Source organism: Cylas formicarius, unplaced genomic scaffold, assembly GCF_029955315.1.
Source record: "Cylas formicarius isolate icCylForm1 unplaced genomic scaffold, icCylForm1.1 PGA_scaffold_3__17_contigs__length_32017465, whole genome shotgun sequence".
NCBI classification, from domain to species: Eukaryota; Metazoa; Arthropoda; class Insecta; order Coleoptera; family Brentidae; genus Cylas; species Cylas formicarius.
In genome coordinates this window covers 3477076-3501180 of record NW_026844326.1, presented here as the reverse complement: position 1 = coordinate 3501180, position 24105 = coordinate 3477076, and the positions used below count along the sequence as shown (strand labels likewise).

General features: G+C 32.2%; 2 protein-coding genes across 5 annotated transcripts in view; one reads left to right on the top strand and one right to left on the bottom strand.

Moving 5' to 3' along the window:
* Nucleotides 1-17426, top strand: part of LOC132699096 (nuclear distribution protein nudE-like 1-A) — a 29100-nt gene extending 11674 nt beyond the window's left edge. For 2 of the 4 annotated variants that reach the window (XM_060665581.1, XM_060665580.1), the window contains exons 6-8: nt 998-1077; nt 11223-11272; nt 14139-17426. In XM_060665581.1, coding sequence (XP_060521564.1) covers nt 998-1077; nt 11223-11272; nt 14139-14202 — 194 coding nt within the window. In that variant the 3' untranslated portion in view covers nt 14203-17426. Of the gene's footprint in view, nt 1-997; nt 1078-1139; nt 1271-11222; nt 11273-14138 lie in introns of those variants that run through there. The other 2 variants (XM_060665582.1, XM_060665583.1) reach the window with 2 other exon arrangements.
* Nucleotides 1-24105, bottom strand: part of LOC132698999 (mucin-2-like) — a 475159-nt gene that overhangs the window by 138929 nt on the left and 312125 nt on the right. The gene's annotated exons all lie outside the window — the stretch shown is intronic.

Below are 24105 nucleotides of genomic sequence, written 5' to 3'. Positions count from 1 at the left end.
TGCTTAGGTGTCACTAAGTCATTAAATTCTGATTGTGAAAATAATTGCAATTGCCGAGAAAAGACTTTATATCACCAATGTCAATTAAAACTGGTTAAAAACTGGTGGTATGTTCTTCCAAATTGGCTGGTTCTCAGGTATTGCAGATTGCAGACTTCAGGTTTGGATAAGCAATGTTTTTGACATTTTTATTATTATATCCACGAACATTGCACATGCAGAAATAGCAGTCGTCATGGTGATTTGTTGGCTCTCGCCATGTCATAGGTATTCCAAAATGTATGGATCGTCTGGTTCCATTATTTCAATATCTTAAACCTTTTTGTTTTTTAAGCGCGGGATGTAATTTTACGTCTAAATTTCTTGACCACAAAAGAACCATACACATAGCAAAATGTATCTGGAATATTTTTATAAACTCATTGGATTTTAAAAAGCAAATTTAACTCCACAATGCTCACTAACTACGACAAACGCAATTACATGATAAACGAGACTACATATTCGGGACTCCCAGAAAGTATATTTTATTTGTTTAATTTATGCTATTTTAATAATAATAAATATAACATTTTAAAAATTAATTCAAAATGTTGCGTTTTTCTATTAGTTTACTCCCTATAACTCCGAAAATATTGAAAATACCAAATCACAAAATCTTGATTCGCCTGTGTTATTAGTCTGTCCCTTTTCCTGAAGGCGCGTTAATACCGTGCTGTCCTTCCATGAATGTTCGGCGAGCACTGGGTTTATTTTGTCTTGTTTCAGGACTATATACAATCTTCACTAATCCACTTCTAGCCCATTTATTAGTATCGGATTTACAATAGGAATCACGAATTAATTTTGTTCAACAAAATTAACTTTTCTGAAATAGCCCATAAATCTTTATTCTATATATTTGGTTAGAAACAAGATACCGAAATGCGCCTTTATTTTATCTATGTAGGTTTTGATTTAGTCATCCGCTACATTTAAACATTTTTCTTGTTTACAGGTGAATACCAGGCGCCATTGTCGCCAGCGTCGCGGGTAATGGCGCTGAACATTGTCAGCGATTTGATCAGAAAAGTGGGGGTAAGTGTTTAATGACCTTTTTTTTGCAAGTCGGGCTAAAGAATTGTTATTGTTTTTATTAGCAATGGGACGACGTACTGCGGGCCAATCTCTCAAATTAGCCACCCAAAAATTTGTATTGTCAATCGATCTCTAATAATAATAGAATAATCATAATTCAGAAATAACATTTTGTGTTTAAACTGTAAAAAATACCACTTTGCTCTTTAGAAAATTTTATGTTTTTGTATGTTTTCCAACCCTGTAGAAAAAAGGCAAGTAAACCTTATTTTTAAAGCAGGCGAAATTTTTTATAAAGAATGAATGACCTTTTCCGTTATTTACCTCTTTAAAATGCATTTGCATTAAGTTTTCATCATATAATATCAAATTGTTTTCATCCCTTATGTCACATGGGGTTTAGAAAAGGATCAACACTAGATGGTTAGCTGCAATACTTAAAAAAACTACGCGCCACTGACTTTCTTCTTTCAAAGAAACGTTAAGTCTGTTAAAAGCTACCTCTCGATCGTTTGTTAGTTCCGATCTCTGTAATGAGCTAAATACAATTTTATTTGACTTTATTAATTCAACCCCAATCCCCAATAAAAAGCTAATATACCATGTCCTGGTCTGAAAGTTGTCATTATCATTTAATTGTCAAAATGTTGGAAACGAAGATTTTAGTATTTGTTATAGGTTTTCAATAAGTATTCAATAATCCGTTTTTAAGTCTAAAACTTCGTTGTTGCATTTGATAAATATTAGACAACTTTAAAATCCCCCATTATAACTTGGTTGGATTAACTGACATGTTGCCTAAACAATATTTTTGAAAATATCTGCAGACGTTTAAAAGAAACGGGAACTAGCCTTTAAAGATACCATCTTTTCTAACAAACTAAGAAATATTAGAGATTATGGGCCTAGGCAGGAATTTTGTGAGTGGCTTTTAAATTAATTTGAAAAATTGAATTAAAAATTTTTATAACTTACTTAGCTCGTCAGGTGAAAAAAATTAAGTCAATTAAGAAGTGGTCAATTGGTCATTTTCTCAACCTACTGAAATTTTATTTAGAAACAAAACTAAAGTCAAATCAGTGGTGTGCAGTTTTTTTTTTAGAAAAGTATTTCGCCGATACGACGAATTGCCCAAACTCTTTTGGCAGTAAAATAAGTACTAATTTAAATAACTTTTAACCTCCAAATTTTCAATAATTAAATGATCATAAGAAGTTTTGATCTGCACAGAGCAGTAATTTGCTTGTGGCTTCCTGATGCATAAAATCTTAATGTTGATAGTACTTGATGCTCTATATTCTGTATAAATATACTGTTTAGTTGCATTATTAGTGTAGGAAATATGCCTTTAGTTACTGTTAAAACTGATTATTGTATTGGTACAGTAGCATGGAAGCCAGTGTAATTCCTAAAATTTATGTTCTTCGTTAAAGTAAATAACACACAAATGAATAATTATTTTATATTAAAAAAACAATAATTTAATAATAATAGGTAACTGCTTAAGTTTAAGAAAATAATTAAAGCAATCATTTCCTGTTCCTTTTTTCCTAGCTGGCAGTTTTATTCGAATACATTTTTCAACTCTGTTTGGATACTTGCTTAAGTTCAGGGATGCTAGTTACTTTACAGGCTTGTCTTATTATGTAAACTTAATTTTTTTTAATTTTTATTAATAACAATCTAGCCTTGTAATATCTGGGGACCTTGGAGGTCAAGGTTCAAAAGGACTATATCTTCTTATCCAGCATATAGGAAATATTTAGTTTAACTCGTTACAAACAATCAGTGAATTGTGAATGGATGCACCATAGAGCTTTTCTATAGCACCCCTTAATTGCCCATCGAAAAAGTTAACTAAACGACCGTCAGCAGCTTTAATGATTCATGAAGAAAAAAGGATATATTATTTGAACTCCCACACCAGACATCGCTTTTCTAGAAATATTGATCTTTACAATTTATAGCCTAATGGGGGTTATCTCTTTTATTCTCATCACCTTGTTTTAATGTAAGCAAGAACTTTGCCCTATGGGGCTTGATTTTGTTGCGCAAAAAAATAATATTCAGCGGGGATGATAAATCTCGTGGATTTGCAGGTGTATTCGCCGAGGTTAGACATTCTGATAGATTTTAGTAACACTGCCAGTTTCATAGAAATCTTGCATTTATAGTTGCTACTTTTCCGTGTGTACTGGGTGCACGTCGCGGATGTCTCATATGAACTTTGAATTTCCGCGAGCTTTTCTTCACCGTCACGTTTGTTGATTTGTTTTATTATTGACATAAACTAAAAAACGTACATTAACGCACCGGGTTACAACTCCAAAAAGCTGTATAGCGCCGAGAGCTTCAAATAAAATTTAAAATGTTTGCTTATTTCTAACACCCCTCCTGAAACCTAAATTTTAGGTTGAAGCTCTTCGCTCCACATAGTTTTGCCAAGTTGTAAGAGTTGTTGATGCATGTTCTTTAGTAGAAAAAATATGTGCAAATTACGAGGACTGAGCGTTCACGTCTGAAAATTTCTCCTTGCTGGTTGGGCCACATAACTGGATCTCGGGCAAAGTAATCGATTTCAAGTTTAATTAGTGGAAAGCGAAGTTAATCCTCACAGTTGATGCCTTGTCATGGTGTCGCACGACATGACTGCTTGTGGGTGTGTTGCCGAGGTGATTTGAAGTTAAAAATGTCAAATGGACATATACCCGGAACGCTATTCTCACTGAGCTACAAGCATTTGAAATTTTGAAGACCATTTAATTTATTTTATAATTTTTTATTTATTTATATTTTATTTTATTGAATTAGGTGTTCATAATGTCTACCAGTTCTTCTCTATTTTCAATACTTTGTGCATAGACTAGAGTTTTCAGTCTTTCCCATAAAAAGAAATCTAAGGGATTAAACGTCACGTGACACTGCTGGCTAATGATTTGCTGAACTTTTTTATTCAATCCACCGGTTTGTATAAATTTGATAACGAAATTCTGTTACTTGTCGACGAAAGTGAAGAGGTGCGCCATCGTACTGAATCTACATTCGTTGTCTGACATTAATATTGAAAGATCATTTTCAATGAAACGTAAATGGCCATAAGACGTTCTTCAATTTCAAACGAACCAATAAGGCGCCACACCAAATATTCACCGAAAATCTATCTTGAAAATGGGATTCCTGAGTTTGTCGTGGATTTTCAAGTGTCCAAAAATATGAATTACTGGTGTTATTGATACCGTTTTGGGTAAATAAGGCGTCATCAGTAAATAATATTATCCGACAAATCCCTTGATTTCTCACTATCCAACGATTAAATTCAAGTTTTGAAAGAATCGTCGGCAGATTTTAAAGTTTGTACAGGTAAAATGTGGTACGGGTATAAACCGAAATTGTGTAAATTTCTCCATACCCTCATCCGGAAGTTTATTACTTATTCTTCGGACACTGGTAGAAGGCTGAGCATCAGTCGTATTAAGCATTGCTTCTTCTTGAGCAATTCCTGTTGTAAGGGACGTTCAGAAGTAGCGCACGTAACTTACCAGTTTCTCTCAAACATCGATGGATATTGCTAAAAACGGTTCTACAAGGACTCTACGAGTGGGAATTCGTCGACGATATTCATCAACTGCCGCTGATGAAAGACTATATTTATGAAATTATTGACCACAAACTTATTTTAGATGGGTCGGTTAATAAGAAATGGGAACAAAGTGACATTTGATCCTGATGGTGGTGGTACTACAGACTAAATACACAAGACTGTGCAAGTTTATTGAGCAGTTCTATTGGTATCTCAGGCACTTGGCACAGGAAGTTAGGATATCTGAACTCCAAAGAACTCGTGATCGTGATCTGTGAGCGGCTTAGACTGCATATGAGAATTAGAGTTAAACAACTTAAATTGCGAAATATGCAATGAAGGTAAACAAACAAGATAACCGTTTCCTGGTAAGGTTTCGATTGCCAAAAGCTTGCTAGAATTAATCAATGTTTAACTTGTGTGGTCATATGGTCAAGTCTCAGGGAGAATCAAAAAATTTTGTGACTCGAAATTCAAAAATTTTAAGACTATGGCGGAAAACAAAAAGCTTCACCAATTAAGATCTTAAGAGGTATTCACCAAATCACTAATCCACACACCGCAACAAAATGCTGTCGGCGGTCAAGCGTGCTAGATGCTTGTTGTTTGGTGGGAAGTTGGACGAAGTTTTTCGGATGAGGCAGTGAATACTGCATTATACCAGCAAAATAGATCTCCAGCTTCAAGATTAGATAAGAAAAGCCTTTATCCCAGATGGGATCAACACTCGCAAAAAAAGATATTTGTAGGTGATGGTGACACAATAAAGGGAAAAATTAACACTCATTCGTTCCGTTTAAGTATCTGAAAAAAAGTGATTTATTATTCGCATAACCTAAAAAAAGTACGTCAACCCACAGAGTTACAACTAAACCAAAACTAGATGGCGCTGAGAGCTTGAAACCAAATTTAAAATGTTTACGTATTTCTAACAAATTTTCAAGAATACGAAATTATTATTTTTCGTTTTAAATGTGGTGCCAGTGTAATTTTGCACCAGTTTCTTATATAATATGAGCAAATTTTAAATTATTTTTTTATATGTATAAAATTGAAATTTCGGGTGGTAGATTAAGAGGTTTGCCCGCAGTGCGACGGCTGCATGTCGCTCCGAATTCTTAAAGCTTTTTTTTAGTTGTCGCGATTGCTGTGCATCGAGTGCGGTCAGGTTAGGTGCACGCGGTGCGACAAAACCAAAGACGTCACACGAACGAATCGGCTTAGTAGTAGTTCTTAGTGCCTAGGTGTGTGCTTGTTTTTCTTTACCACTGTGTTCCTAATCGTAGACTCGGTAAGGGTTTGGTATCTACTAACGAGCGCGTATCTAAAAGCGTATACAGAGTGTTACTCCGATGACATCATATAATTTAATCAATGAATTTCCTGACAAACATACTCGTTGATGTCTGGTATTTCGTTGGTGTTGCTCTACTCTACAGAACATAGACATCTGTCCTAGACGTCTTAACATTTGATAAACATTGCGGTAAAATTTTCAAAAATAAAATATATTTATAATTATATAAATTTAGCACAAATGCACTATTTAGTGTACCACATTTTCTCTTAAAATAAAAACTGTTCTTACAATCTCCAACCATTTCTAAAGAAATCTAATTTCTTGGTTTTTTTCAATTTGAATTAAAAAAAAAAACGTGGCACACTAAATAATGCCTCTGGTATCACAGGTATTAAAAAAATATATTTAATTTTTCAAAACTTTACCACCCTGTGTCTCAAAAGTTAAAACGTTTAGGACATATGCAGCCTATTTAAATTTCTTTCTCTTTATAAAGATCAAAAACGTAAAATACTTTGCCTTTTTTATTCAAACAATGAAAATATATCACAAGACGACCTTCATGAAACATAATAGAGAATATTGTTCTTCGATATGACGAAAAAAAAAAACCAACTGTGGTTGGAAATCAGGAGGAAGAATTAAACACGCTGCTTTATTTTGAAGGTAAATTTTATTTTAACAATAAGAGGACAAAAAAAATTCGTTAATTTTCTCCCGAGAGATCAATGCTGGAAATATGTGAACAGATCATGGGGAAAAATTCATGATACTTTTAAAAACCACAATTTTCACCCCTACAAATTTTTCCCGGCAGAAAATTTAACCGACGCTCATAAGATTCAGCGACTTCAATATTGTCATGAAAATGATTAATGTTCAAAACGATGGGCATTTTTGGAACAAAATTATTTTTACTGATCTTCACTACTGGAGGAATATTGAACGGGAAAAATAAGAATTATTGGGTCATTGAAAATCTCCGCAAAACACAAGCGGTAAAAATACAAGGGCGTAGGTCTCTTAATATTGGGCCATGGTGGATGATATAGTTATCGGACTAGAAATTCTTAAAGGGACTTTAACGCGTAATAGGTATTTGCACTTGCTTTTAAATGGAGTAGAAAACATGCTCAATGAAAAATATGAGTTTTGGATAGGCAGGCATGTCACTCTTAGATGGCCGCCGAATGGCCCGGATTTAAAGCAACTTGACCTATTATCATGGAGTTATTTAAAAAATAAAATATATTACAAAACACTGGAAGAGTAATCACAAGTAAGGTAAGAAAAAACCTGTTTAACTGCAGAGCAAACGATAGAGATTAACTTGAAAGTTTATAAATAATACTTTCAATGTTTTTCATAATAATTTGATTTGAATAATAAACTAGAGTTATTTCAAAAATGGCTAAATGAAATACCGACAAATTATATATTTTTTAAATAGAGTTCCATTTTAAGTAGGTATTCTATTCATAAGTTAAACTGTTAATTTTATATACATTTGCGGTGTTAATTAATTTTTATTGATACCTTCAAAAGATAATAGAGATAAAATCATGCAACTTTTGTATAAGAAGTTTTTGTCTATCCTGTGTTGCCTCGGCTAGCCAATCGGAAATAAACAACAACTGATGTCGTACTTTCTATTTTCCTTTCAAAACTGAATTACACGCTTACACATTTGGTAATTTAACAAGACAAATTAACAAAATAATACTCGCCAAATTGGCGCGTAGCGTATCCCGCTATCGTCGTCTTACCCCCCACAGTTACTCATTTCGCCGTTCTCACTCGTCTTCTTCTTAACTTCTGACAATACACTTTACCACAAATACAACTGGGACAAGGTATTGGGCGCACCACAATCCCCTTTAATAAACTTTGTAGATAGGTGTCAAAATGTACAGGGTGTCTGAAATTAGATAAAGTTGCGCATTTTTACGATCAATGCATCTAGAAAATTTCCGAATATTTCGAAAAAAAACGGTATTGTCAATTTCGTTCTCTATTGTCTATTGGCTTTATTTATTAAGCTAAGTTAAAATGAAAAGCATTTTTTTCTCCCAGCTCATTGATATCTAACAGCCAAAATTATTGTATTAACAGAAACTTCCATGATATTAAACACAAGATACAAAAAAAGTAGACAATAAATTAGTTTACTTATTGTATATTCCATGGCCGGATTGATATCTGCGTTCCATTACTTTTATATTTTGGTCGAACCCCTCACCTTGATCCTCACACTCGGCATCTTAAAAGTAGTCCAGTTGTGAGTGTAAACAGTGTAGTTTTAGACTACTACATATTGTATAATATCATTAAATGAAATCCATGCAACCTTTCAGATTCGATCATGGTATACACAAAGTCTTGATCGGCCATTAATCGCCTTATTTGAGGAACTACAAAAATTTCTTTCTTTTATTTTGCGTCTGAGAGAGCGGAAAATTCTCCACATGGATATTTAGAACCATGCTAAATATTTATTTACAGCTTAAACGGACTGCTTCATCAATCCTAATTTAATATACAACACTGGTAAGAGAAATTTTCGTGGATCAATGAGACTATCGTAAAAAATATTTTTGATCTTCGAGTTTAATTAACCCTTTTTGGCTAGTTCTTTTCACCCAATGTTTCTGTCTGTTTCTACTATCCCACTCACATATGGGTACTTCATATACTGCTGACTGCTGACCTAGTAGAAGTCCCACAATTTTTAGGTCACCACAAATCATCTATAGTCTTTGTGTTTGCTTTTCTAAAGCAATAATTCCGGATTTTCGTGGCATTCTTTCATTTGCACAGAATGGGCAACAAGTACAGAAGCAAGAACATTGCCTTGTGCGAAAGAACAGCTTTGCATAAGTCAATAGAAAGCCTCCAGTCCTCAAAATTGTAGTCTGTACCAAGTTTGTTTATTATATTAGGAATATCGGTGCAATAAACAGTGAACCACTTTGTTCAAAATAGCCTATAAATTCTGACTCAGACTTCTTGAAATATCAGATTTTAACGTCTTGTGATAATATATTTTTATTTCGAAGTCTAGTCGGAAAGATCCTAAACCTAAGTATTTCACCAAATCATTAACACTCCATATATCACCAATATCTTTATCTATGTCAGGTGCAGAGAAACTTGTATCTTTTTAAATTGGCGGAATTCTAAGATATTGGTACATCTGGGCCATGTCGCATTGGCCTAATTGCAGACTTGATAAACAATGTTTTTCAAATTTTTATTATTATATACATGCAGAAATAGTCGTCAGCATGGCGATTTGTCTTCATATGGTAGGTATTTCAAAATGTAGAAATCGCCTGGTTTCATTATTACAATAACGTAACTCTTCTTCACTTACTTTACAAACAATATGTGGCGATCAAGGTCGCCAATTTTCACTTTAAAATAAACGTAGTATTGTTTTTTAAACATGAGTGTAGTTTACGTCTAATTTTTTCGACCACAAAAAACCACACACATAGCCAAACATATCTGAAATATTTTTACAAATAAATTAACTGCACAATGGCCTTTAACAACAAACATACTTACACAACCTCAAAAATATGAAAACTACCAAATCACAAAATCTTTGTTGGTCTGTGTTATTAGCGGATTTTTTATTTTCTATATTTAAGTTTTTGGAAGGTTTTAGTAAACAATATTTTAAAATTTAAATACATAGAAAAAAGATAAAAATATAAGTATTACATAAATTTTATCTTAGTATATATAAGTAAAACTCTTGCAGCAGATATTCAAATTACACTTTATGTTTCGTTACTCTCCTGTATTCCGTCGTCGAAAATTTCTTCAACTCGCGGTCTAAACCGCATAAAGCGCAAATGATTTTAAAATTTCTAATGTCCACAATACTAAAATAAAATACCTTCCTGCACGCTGATAAACGTTTGTTAATCGGCTTTTTATGGGTTTATTGCTTGGTTTGTTGAGGGCCTTTCGTTTACGATATTACAGGCAAGTCATGAATATTTATCGGGTGCTTGACTATACATTATACCTCGTTGATAATCAGAAATAAAGTGACTAATTCACAAATACTTTTACACTTACACACGCCTCTATTTAAAATTTTTCGATGTTGATTCGGCCTTTAAAAGTATTGTTAACCTGTACTTCTTCACTGACATTTTATCGTTAGTTTTAACCCTAATTATGGGTATCAGTTCTCTGCTGTTATTAACCAGATTCAATATTTAGATTATACGATGTCAGCAAAATAACGCCCTGTGTACTAAGTGGTCTTTTAAAATTATACCGGGTGGCCCCCTTTTTAGGGAACCTATAAGAAAATAGCTTTAATCTTGAACTTGATGAACGCTGCCTTCGCCAAATCCAAAATAAGCAAGTTTTCTTTTTTAAGAGTTGATTCAGAATTCAGTAAAACTAAATGTCCATGTGCATAGTTCGACCTATAGCCGGATTGAATATGAGTTAGTGTGTTGCTTTTTTTCAATGATAAACTTAAAATTTTCCACATTTACATACTCCACTTTGTTATGCATTATGAAACAATTAACATGGGAGTTTTGGCTTGCCCATTAGTGATTGTTTCGCCTATTTATGATTTTTTATTTACTAAATTTTGATTCGTCAATCCAGACAATATTTTGAAGAAACCGGTGATTTGTACACATACACTTGCAAAACTCAACTCGTCTTGTTATATCAGAAATGTTTAATATCGTGTTGATTGACGCCATTAGAATATCCCAGTCCGTCTCGACTGCTGAAGTCGAACTTTCTGGATAAGCTTGAAAATAGAACAAAATACTTACCTCGCTTTCTTCGCTATCAGCATGAAACTAAACTAGGTATAAGGAGAGGGAAGCAACCGATAGTAACTGATACATCAGTTGCCGATACGGATTTCAAGAATGTATTACTCTCTTGCTTTAAATTATAGCTAAAGTCTTTGAAGGTGGATAAAAGACCCACATCATATTAGATATCAGATAAAACGTTCAAAATAAGTACCTAAAACCCAATGAAACCCGTCAAAAGGTTTCCTCAGAAATGTAGAAATAAACTATTTATTTAAAATAAAGATGCTATTAGCGACTAAATCCCAGAATTTTTTTAACGAGGGGCTTGAAAAACTTTGTCTATTCTGTATTCATAGCAATATTATATTTTTCCAGGTTTATCTCATAATAAATGGACCACCCGGTACATTTTGTATATGCTACCTTTAAGCGAGTCACGTATTATATCATATTTCTGTTACAGGGACTAGAAAGACGATTAGATTACAGAGAACTTCCAAATACCGAGCTAAGGTAAGTAAGGAGTGGTAACTAAAAATCGATGTTTTATCTTCCAACACAATTAATTTGGACAACCAAATTAGTAGCCAGACAGAAACAAGGCAAAATTGGCATATCGTAGCACACAATTCTCTTCAGACTGACATTTTTAACTTCATAGGAAATTTCATAACTCCCTCAAATTTTCACTTATTATCGTGTCTATCTAACTTAAAGATAGATCCAAATTCCTTTGAGATTTTGTTTAGAGAAATATGATAAATACAAAAGTTATGGTCGAGACTAAAAAATAATTTAAATTTACCTTCAAATATACAGAGCAGCTCATAAATGTGTGGGAAATCAAACATATATTTTTAAATGAAACACCGTATATATTGTGGCATTAATAGGTACTCCCTTTTATACTCAATCACAAGGTTGTTATGGTTTATACTGAGTTTTTTCGGATGTATGCCCTTCAAAAATGATTTGGCAAAATGCACTTGGAACGTGGTAAAAGACTCCTTTGGAAATAACCAGAAACATTCCCTAACAATCCCAAAAAAAACATGAATTTCCAGAACGTTGAGATGTTATATCTTTTTAACGCCCTTCGTTGAAGGGGAGCTATACAGTTTACTTATTATAAAGCTTAAAAATAAATTCTTTGATTGAGTGCGTCTTAATATTCATTACCAAAACCCATCTAGCAAATTTATCCTTTTTGAAGGAAAAATTCCTTCAACCCAAAAAATTGGAAAGTTTATTCCATTACATAAAAGCGGTAGTAATTAATGATTACAGACCAGTTACAGTCATCATGGTTTTCTCGAAGTTATTTGCAACGACTTTTTTTGCAGTTACTTTATTCTTGGAAGGTATTGTTAATTATATAGAATCTGGCGAGTGTCCTGTTCTTGTCTTCTGTGACCTCAGCAGGACATTCGATTGTGTAGATCACTCAATCCTCCATTGAAATTTACCGAGTCCTTTTTATCTTATAGGGAACAGTATGTATAAAACAGATGGTGTATGCACTGAAATAAAATCGAAGTCATCCATGGTAACAAGAGGCGTTCTTCATTGTTCTGTATATTGACGGTTTAGAGTTTGCGTGGCTCACACGACTTCGAGAAAACAGTGTTTAAGGATATTTTAACAGAATCACAAATATTAAGTGTTTATTATGCTCATGTTGAGATTCGAATTGGGTATGGATAATTTTGTGGGATGGTCGATTGATCAGACAAATGTGTTCGTGGTTCAAAAAAGGATCATAAGATGTATGGCTCTCCCATTTCCATATCTACTTCTTGTAAAACCTACTTTAAAATATTTAATATTTTAGCATTGTATAATAAAAATGTATATATGTTTTAAATCTGTGTTTATGTGGATTAAAATAAATCAGGTTTTGTGTTGAACCGTAATTTTCACTCATTGAATACAACATCTAAAGACGACTTTAAGAGTTCCTTATGCAAAATATAATAGTTCTTATAGATTCCCAAGTGTAAGTCTTGTGCGAAATAAATAAAAATGTGTGATAAATTATTTTAAAAAATGTTCAAGGAATATCTTGTGATTAAATGCCTGTACTCAGTAGAAGAGTATTTTAATTAGTCTTTTTATTTCGTTGTTTATAGATTAATGTTTGTAGTCTTGGATTATGCATCATTTTATTTTATTTTTTGACAATTAGAAACATTGTATTTGTCGATTTGGAAAATAACGATTAATATTATTAGTATTTAATACCCTACATTTGTTATACAATTTTATAAAATTCTACCGTCAATATTTATGTTGTTGCATTTTCGCATGATAATTTTCAGAATTGTGTTCCTAAAAATCTATAGAGCTCAAAAAATTGGAGTAATTAATGGAGGTATAATATATTCTAATTTAATTTAATTTAATAAATTTAATTTTCCACCAAAATTAATATTTTTTTATTTTAACTCGCCCAACTAACCAAAACTAAGTGACTGTCAAAAATGACTGAAAAAATTATCATAAATCCAAAAACACTCTGTATAGACCATAACAACCTCACATTGGTGGATTGAGTATAACAAGCAATATTTACTTATGCAATAATATACAGAGTGTTGCTTTTAAAAAATTGGTTTGGTTTCCCACACTATATATTTGAAAATAATTTTAGTCATATCTGTAAGTTTGTTTTTTTTTTCTAAACAAATAATAGTTTGACACATTATTTCGACACCCTGTTTACTAAATACAACGTTGCCAAGCTACCAAATACAAACATAACTTAATTAAATGACGAATGCGCCAGGCTACGGTGTACATATTTTATGTGCACTTTACAGTATAGATTTTTCTCGGACCATATGAAAAAATAAAGTTGATGAAACGAAATGTTGTATTGAAAATCTCTCAACCCTATTTGCCAACGAGGCAGGAAAAAATAAAAACTTAATTTCGTTTTTTATTTGCGTATCTTCAGACTTGACGGAATTTTTGTAGTTTTCTCCACTACACGTTATTAACCTTTAAATTTTGCAACTTTCTTTCTAATTTCGTTATGGTTTCCAATATTCTAATGATAGACATCCATATCGTGGGCACACTGTATAGCGCGACATTGTCTGGACTACAAATTTACTTCAAAAGCATTACCAGGGATTTTTTTGTAAACGCTAAATTTATAATTAACATATCCAGAAAGTACATGTTTTAAGGGTAGGAATTTTTCTTTTTCTTGAAACTCGCAACGCAACATTTTTTTTTCTACAACGAAAAACGACAATTAGTGTATATAAAAAAATTGCAAGTGTTAATTTATCGTATTGAATTGAAACCAGATCCATTTATCTTATAAAGCACTACACGCATTGAATTTATTTTGACTTAATTTCATTGTTTCCAGCAGAAGATCGCGGATTACGTCGAGAAATAGTCCGGCTCCGAACGCGAACGGCATAACCAAATGAAAACCAGGCAGAAAACCGGGCCGGAAAAGTAGCAAGGAATCGCGAGTAATTCTGACCGTTTAGTTGAAATTTCGCCGCAGTATTATAAGGAAAATTAGGGGGGTGGGGAGAGCAGATCACTATATGGTGCTACTGGTCACTTGGAAACGTGTAGAAACTAGTGCGTATTACAACTTGCTCGGACTCCCGCGTTCCTGGTTGTTCGCCCTAAAGATTATCACAACCGATAGACAATTTTAGTTAAACGAAATTTGGAAAATCGCTCGATAGGAAAAAACGGGACCGCGTGTCGATTTCTACGATTCATCTAAGTTAATTTTCAAATTTGACGTTGGCACGAAAAAAAAATTCGTATGTTATTATTATAGATGGCTAGTTTCTGAGATATTGGCAGTGAAACTTTAAAAAAACCCGAATTATGAGTATAGGTAAGAGCAAATAAACTACTTATTAAACAAAACGGCATAAAGTAAAGAAGAAAAACGTCTACAGGCTACTATTTACAAAACTTCTGGATTCCTCCTGCCTCGGATGTTGATTGAATCGAACTTTCTGACGTTTCACCATTCATTATGAAATCAGTTAATATGCAAAGGATCCAATAGGATGATTGACAAAACTTAAGTAATTTCGATTCAGCAACAACCCACGCAGGAAGAAACCAGAAGTTTTGTAAACAATAGTATAGATGATATATTTTGATTTAAAAAAAACTTTAAACCACTCGGTAATAGATCGAGGTTATTGAGTCCAATGGAATAGAATTTATTGCGTTGCTTCAAATGGTACAAATACACTGAGATTAATTGTACAGGGTATATGAAATAAATTTCCCTATCCGCTTACCTCTAGAACACCCCTATGTTATGGAGTTTTTCTATTCCCGTAAAATTCCACAAATGTTGAATTTTATCTCAAAAATTACATTTACACACGTTGAATGCTGTTTTGTCACATAATATACATCTGAAGCGGAATATTTTTTTTCTTCGAACATACCTGCCGAGAGCCGTTTACCTTGATACGGTCAAAAAGTATAATTATTTAAATTTTCTTTGCTAACTATTAAAGAGTCATAGTAAAAAAAGATTCTATTATAGACAATGTAAGTAGAACGCCATCGTTTTTGGTTTCTACTTTACATAAGTTTTGGTTAAAAAAAATTGATACGTTAATAATATTCACAATAATTTTTGTTTTGTCAGATAGATGTTCAGATATCATGTTCAAAAATCTTTCTCGGGGTTAGAATAAATTAACGTTTGATATATGCGAAAATAATTGTCATTATTAACTATACATACAGAAAATTATTTAAAATTATATAAATAATAGGTATCTTTTATGAAATTGTAGCTGTCTAGGATAACAATTTTTTTTTTGATAAATTGAAAAAAAAATGTAAATAATTTTTTGCTGTTTATTTTTTTACCTACCCCTTGCAGAAAATAGAATTACCTGATTTTTAAAGTTAAGGTTAATCTTGTTTTATAAGAATAAAAGAAAAATTGAAGGCTATATCAGCATGGATATCTTGTGTGTATCTTAAAAAGTAACAACGAAAAAAGAATACATTCAACTTCCATCATCAGGAATGGATAGAAAGTAATATTTTTAATTTTTATTCCTTCGACTCTTTAATAGTTACCCAAAAAAATTAAAAAAACAAAGTACTTTTACACCTTACACAAACCTTGTATACCAATTAAAAGGATAGCAGCAGTACATGATTGAATATTTGCTATACTTTTTTAATACAAATTCGTCTATACTATACCAATAAAACGCTTTTCGCAAATTTTGGTAGCAATATCCCAACTAGATACTGGACTATATATATATCGAACATTTTTGAAAAAATATTTAATGCTATAACATGTTGAAATTTTATTAAATTTCGGTGAATTCGGGGGCTAATTTAGCTGCTGCACAATTAGAAAATTATTGAAATTTGAATTGGAATTTGGCAAAAATACGAACAAAAATGAAGGAAAAATGTTCCCAGTGTAAACTAACTTTGATCAAAATATATACTATACCGTTGCGTTGAAATTTTTCTATGTCGATGCCAGTTACTTTCACTTCACATGATAATATAAAAAAAATATATATAACCCTCTTTTATTGCGAATGCGTTGATATAGGGTTGTCCACAAAGAATTCGGTCTTAATAGGGGTTTGCGAATTTTAAACATTTAATTTCGACGCTAGCGGAAATGTGACATACAAGGTAATAAAGGACGCAACATTGCAGTCGCACTTGATAGGACCCCAAATATTAGAAAATGCACATGCTCAGTAAGTATGGTTTTGGAGCAACTAACATTTGAGTTGAATTAAATACAAAGTATACAAATACAAAATGTATATTGACTTATGAGTATAATAATATATCTGTTAGCGATATCTTTTATATGGTGCCGTCAAAAGTCACGTATGCGGAGTCAGGATGGACGAGCGGCATGCAGAACAGTGCTTTGGTTTTTGAAGAGACTGTTATTCAGGGTTGAACCGTTACGCCACCCCTTAAGTTAACGTATCTATAGTATAGAATGTCAATTACTTTGAAATTTTTTTACTCTTTCTGAAAAAAAATTATAGAGAAACAGAATTTACAGCCAAAAAATCAAGTTGAATAATAGCAAAAAGTTTATGTTTAAAATTTGTTTACTAAATGTAAAAATAAAAATAAATTCGAATAAATATTTTCTATTCAATATCTGATTCATCAGAACTATAATTGTGATACTCGAATTCAACGGATTCATTAGATTCTTCCTCATTTTTTCCATTTCGACATTGTCATGGATTTTCACTGGAGTTTGATCTCCGATTAAACCTGTTGGTTTTAAAAAACCATCTAAATGCCAACCGTAATTTTCAGGGTTTGCCTTCGCACATGTAGTTAAAAGTTGGATTAAGCCACGCAATATACATATATTATTCTTAAATTTTTTTGTAGCAGACAAATCCAACATGGCGGTATAAAGTTGGAGTCAAAACTTTTTTATCTTTTTTTAGAAAAAAAAAAACAGGTGAGCGGTCCTTCAAAAAAATATTTTTTTTATAGGAACAAATTCAACGAATGTTAAAATCACGCAATTTCTAATTCTATTACAAAATCAAAGAATCGTATGTTATATACTTACTGAATACTCTCTACTGAAAACTTCAAATTTTCATTGTATTTATTTGCTTAATGAGTTAATTTTTTGTAACACGTAGTGTGATAGCCAATAAAATCGAGTACTTCTTTAGTTAGTTCAACTTATGGTATTTATTTATTTTTTAACGAAAAGCTACTCTCAACGAAATATCTTTAAAAGTTTCATCAGTAAAATCAAATAAATAATCAACCTAGCCACGCAAAAAACACTTTTTAGTCATTTTTTATCACAATAATACGGTATAACCTATATTTTCGATGCTCCAAAATAACTACTTCAAAATAAAACTCACTGTTTACTATATGAAGGTTAGATATACTTTATAGTCCAAAATTTATGTGCCGAGCATGCGCACTTTCTTATATTTGGGTCCCATCAGGTGCGACTGCAATGCATCCGTTATTATTACTCGGATCTCTGTCGCATATTTCCACCGGTGTCAAAATTTAAATCTTTAAACTTCTGAAACCCCTATTAGTAGTAGTTCGTCCAGGTAAATAATAAGCAACCCAGCGACTGCACATTTTGTACTTTAAGCCGGCGAAAAAAATTCTTATTATCTTGCAAAATTTAATAAAAAATCTTTCTAATAAGCTAAATTTATTATAAAATATGTTTCGGATGTTAGACTACAAAGACAATATGGAACACCTTTTAACTTCACAAATTTAAAATAGTCGCCAATGACCGACGTCCTCCTGTATAGTTCGGGCTTGTATCATTCGCGCACCGCTGTTATTTTTCCGAAACAACAAAAAATAAATTATTAAATAGACTATTTGGGTCTCATCAGGTGCGACTGCAATGCATCCGTTTTTTTTTTTAATATCGTGAGCATATCAGTTTCTGCAAATTATGGCACCGGTAACATATTTATAATTTTTTAAAAAACGTTATTTGGCCGTTTTACAGGAAATTATTTTCGTTCGCATTCTGCAACAATTTACGACAACTCTAATTCGTTGATGCCAAAGAGTCCCTGTTGACTTTTTACATTGTAATGCGTTCGAATGCACCGATCTAGGATTCAAAAATGTTCAATAGGGTCCAGATCTGGCTATTAGTATGGCCAGTGAAGTTATGTTTTTTCTCTCTCAACAATTAACCATCATTAACGTGGATGTGTGTTTTGGACTATTGTTCTATTGAAACCGCTATCGCTTCTTCTTCAAGCGGTAACGTTGAATTTTCCAATATATCTTTTTTCCAATATTTGTTTTTTCGAGTTTTGAGCAACCTATAACGTGTTTAGCAAAATCGGAGCATATAATATCTGCCAGTTTCTCTGAAAAAGTTACAATAAAGCTACATCCCGTCTATAATGACATAACGTACTCTGTAGTTTTGAGAAATGGCAAGGTCTACAAAAAAAGTTTAATATATAAATTTCTTGTATTGACTCCAATTTCTTAAGTATCTGGTTTTTATGCATAAAAGGTGTTTAGCTTTTTTAACTTTCCTGAAAAACTTTTTGATTTTGAATGACACGCAATCGGCAATTGCGTTTTATCACTAGTTGATCGATATACGATAGTGGACGTCTGTGACGCGACGTTTCGTATTCAGAGGCGGAAGAGGACTAAAGTTTAACTGAAAATATAACCCAGCAAGGCATACATCAAAAAAGATCAGATTTATAAATAAAAATACATTTTTGCAAAAAAGGATCCAGTGGCGTTATATTTTTTTCATTTTCAACTCATAAATCAACCATAATACAATTGCCACGTTTCACGATTTGTAAATTTACTTTATATTTTAAATGTCACCGTATATTCCCTTATAAAATTGAGCATTTAAAAGACAACTTCATCGACAAACCGTTCTTTTTTTTTTTGAAAAACACTTTATAATAAATAATACATTTATTAATGAACATTTTTCGAATAAATAAATAAGTAAATTAGTTATTCAATCGGTACGATGGCTTGTGGTATTGCATGTCGTATAATGCTGAACTGAACTATAATGTAATATATAAAAATTGAGTGATTGCAAAACAAAAAATTTGCTTTACTAGGATGAGGCAAAACGAACTTTAATTTGCCATATATAGAAAAAATTAAGGATCAATATACATGGTTTTCGATTGAAAAAAAAAGTTAGTACGTGATCAGGAACAACTAAATACCCTTTATACATAAAGATGATATTCTTGAGAAGTTTAAGTCAATACAAAACGTTTTGTATTAAACTGTTTGTGTTAATCTTATCATTTCTCAGGACCGCGCTGAACAAATAACTAATTTATTTAATAGGGCTAGAATTGCGTATCGAAGTCAAAATTTCTCAAGAGCAATTGCTTAGGTCTGGGGAATTAATTATAGACTTAAGACGTCCTTTATTCCTGTCGATATGAAGCAAATATTACAGAGAATAATCCCACATAATGCCGATTTTTATTTGTTTGTGTCGCAATAGTGACATGAATTAAATATGTACAATTCGTCTTGGGTAGTTTTAATTTATTTGATTTAAAAATATCAAAAACTATTACTTTATTTTTGATAAATTGTAAATTGTTTTATTTAAGTATATTTGTTTCCATCCTGTTGTTTGTCCGTGCCGAATTTAACTTCTTAGACTACAATGTATATATGGAATCTCTTGGAAAAGTTAAATACGGAGGGCGCAACTCCTGTTGCTCGGGGCCATTTAGATACCCTAATTTCATTATTTAAAGTTTCTCACTCTATGATTTGTTAATAATTATATTGTAAAATAAGTTACATTTTTGAAGCTGGAAGACAAAATACATTGTGATTGTAATTAGTGTATTTATAAAATAAATTATGCTCCAGTAATATTTTTGTTTAGTAATTTTTCCATCTAGACCTTAGTCGTTGTCTATAAAATTTCAATTTAATTAAATTCAGTACAACAATTACTACACAGCAAACCTTATAACTACCACAACTTATACTATTATTTATGCGTCACATCGTTATTACTAATCTGGCACCTACGTATAGTAATACCTGTATGTGTATATAAATAACAATAAACAATAATCCGGAAACAATAAAAAGTGTGAAAACATTGAAACCAACATTATAACAATAAAAAAAAGAAGAGTAAGGTCAGCCAAATACTAATATCCAGAACTATAAGATAAGTTGAGAAGTGTAATTAGAAAAAGTTTAACTTAGTCATACTTCCGAAGCTAAAACGGACACATAACGTAGATAAATTAGCAGGTATTATATAATTTGGGGCCGATATGTGATACAAAATGTTTTCCCTGACTGTTTGCGCAATATGTAGTATTAAATTACTTAAATTTCGTCTCGTGTTGTAATTGTGACAAATAAAATTGTTAAATTTTTCCTTGATATGAACAAAACCACATGCAATTATTATATAAAAACTCTTAATTTCAAGTACATCTTCACATTATAGTAACACACACTGGATGACAGTTGTATGCACTGGCTTCTGTCATAGGCAATATATTGTATTTTTGCAATTTTTAAATTCAGCTTTAGGGAATCAAGGATATTTTTAATGCTCGGCATCAGTTTTTAAATTCAGTTCTTCGCGTCTTATTAATTTGGTGTTTAAAATATCAGAGCATTGTTAAGGTTGACTGAAAGCGAAACTTTAAGGGCATATAATGATTTAAAAAGGGCTTATCGGACTGTTAGAATTCCAGATAATAAAGAAGCAGTTCTAAAATCTAATGATGAAAATTCTGAACTCAGTAGTAGAAAAATTGTAAATAATCTGAATATCCCGCATGTTTTGGTTACGTTACTTTCCTTGCGTCTTAATCACGCATTATTATCCATCTCAAAAGTCGGGTTTATGGCACCCCAGTTAACACCGTAGAAGAGCTAACATTTAATTAATTAATTAATAAGAAACACTGAAGATATACTTCAAATATGGTTGGTTAGGTTGTACATAGTACATGTGTGCCAAATTTTATTAAAATAGCTAAAGTGGTATTGCAGATATTAAAAAAATATAATTTATTATTGAAAAAATTACCACCCTGTATCTCAAAAGTTAAGACGTTTAGGAAATATGCTCATACGAAGTTTTCTTTTTAAAATGGACCCAAAAATCGCTCCTTTAATTAGAATTAATTAATTAATTATAAAACACCCTGTATATAAGGCTGGCAACAAATATAATTATAGCAATTTTAGACCTAGAGCGAGATATATACATATCGAAATTTCAAAGCATTACCCGTGGAACAGTTATTTTGTAGAGTTTTTATATACTTGATTACCTCATTCGTATTTGTGGGACCTAAAAACATTGGCGCTACTTAAATGTTCCGAATTGGGGAGAGCGTTTTTAAAAACATTCATTAATACAGAAAGTGAAATAAGGTTTTATTGGACTAGTCGATTCAGAGGCTGTAATAATTAAGAGCGTCTTTTACAATACAACAAGCGAATATATAAGGCTTTTTTTTAATGCGATGTCAGCGAGGTGTTACGTTCACTTACCTTGGGGTTTCGTCTTCTGTTCGGGATGTATAACTCGTCTCTCCATAACTTTCGAAAATGGCAGAACGTTTTTTCGAAAGTTTCTAAAGTTTCTTCTTGGCAGGTATCCTCTGGTCTGAATGCAGTTTTCTTCAATTTTCGACTTTTTTTCCAAGAAGAGCAGAGCAGAACAGTGACAATTATTTGGAACGTATTTGTTTCTTCTTTCACTGGTTCCATAGGAGTTATTCTTTCTGCTAATTCTCTCAGCTGGTATATTTCATCAATATTTATTTTTGAAAGACTGGGAGTATCCAGGACTTTCGTTGCGTTCATTTCCGTTAATTGGATGTTTGGTAAAACGAGGGGTTTTCCGTATTGGATTTTTACAATTTTGAAGAATGTTTCTTCATTTATAGTTAATTGATAGTTAACTGGTATCTTAATCAGGACTGGTACTTCGATTTGCATATATCCATCCGTGTTACACTTACCTAGTAGTTTTTCAAGCTTCTTTGGTAGAACAAGAACTGAATTCTGAATTCAAATACGATTTCTTCTGAGAGATTCATTTTCGTAATAGGGCAATTTTCTATTCCAATATCGTCAGATAAGTTCTCCACGCATACATCTCGGATGAGTTTCTCCTTTACAAAAATAGATTCCTTCAATGACGGGACATGTTTCTGTGGTGAATTATCGCTTCTTCTCCGCTTGTGCCATGAAGGGTATTGATGGATAAAAATCGATTGATTTTGGATTATTGGGAAAATATGGTAAAATATTTCGGATCTTAAAATTCGTGCATGGGCTGCAAAGACCACTTTTAAGTCTATAGAATTTACCTGCGTTCCCAAGATTTGATAAAAAAGTAAAATACTTTTAAATTGTGGAATTTGATTTCCTTTATACATTGATGCTAGATATTTAAGCATTCTATTCAAGCCGATGCTAGATATTTAATCACTTTATTCAAGTCTGAAATCTAGGTTTAATTGCGTTATGATCTCATGATAACGTCATGAATCGTCATCAATCCGTCATTTTGGAATGTTTTTAAACCAGTTTGTAGTTTTCGTTGGTTTTCATTTAATTTCACAATTGTTTTATTATAGTTATTAATTATATTAATTATATATTGCTGCCTTATAATAATTTACGTCGTCAGCGTCGAGAATCCCAAATAGCCATTTATTTATTTTACCAACCGCTTTAATTAGTCCTCGTTCCTTGCGAACATGTGGATGTAAATTTTCAAGTTTTTCCACGGTAATTTATATGAGATAATCAGTTCTTAAAAGCAAATTTTCCGCAAGTCCATAATACGAAATACGATTAATTTTATTTTCAACGTTAAACTTATCTTTAATTATTTTAAATGCATTCTCTAGGTTTTCTAAGTAACTAATTGTTTGGCTGTGATTAAATATGTGTTTGTTATAAATTAGCCTTGCGTTACCTACCTGGATAGGAAGTGTAGGATTTGTTACTTTGGTAACTTGTGCGTCTGGCGTTACTATTCGTTCGGTTAGAACTGCTACGAGTAGCAGAGTCAACATTTTGATCTTCATTGCTTTTTTGAAAGAATAGATTTTTATTAGCCGTCGGCCTCCTTGCGGTACTTTTATGATAGCTTGTCTTGGGTGTTAGTAATTTATTTTCCGTTTGGTTTATTAACTATATCATTTTAAATTTAGGAAGTTCTGGTGGTTCTTCACGATTTTCGTTTCTCTTTAAAATAATGCCTTCTTTCGTTTTTTCATTTAATTCCTTTCTTTATGCGATTGAACGTAATATGAAATGATCGCGTTATCATTTGGATCAAAAGGATTTAAATGATCATTTATTACTTCAAAAGATGTAAATTTTGTTACTGTGTATAGAGTTGTTATGTTCCATTACTGATCTTTTTATGAGTTGATCTATAGTTAGATCTTTATTTTCATGTTTAAGACATATATAACTTTCAATACTCGAAGGAAATCTCTCCACAGGGGAGTTTGAATTGCTATTTTGTAGTATTGTAAAATGTAATTTTATTCGGTATAACTTACAAAAGTCTTCGAGGTCCTTGTTTTTAAATTCTATTCTCTGATCTGAGGTTATTTTCAGTGGTAATCCATGATGCGTTGCAAAACTAAAAAGATTTTCAACTACCTCGGTCCCTGTTATACTTTTTAATGGATACGCTTGTTCATAGCGCGACCAGTTAGTCCTGTGCTTATTACGATTACGTCTTTCAAAACTTCATCCATGTCGGAAGGATGATGGTGCATTCTTTAGTCCGAATGGCATTC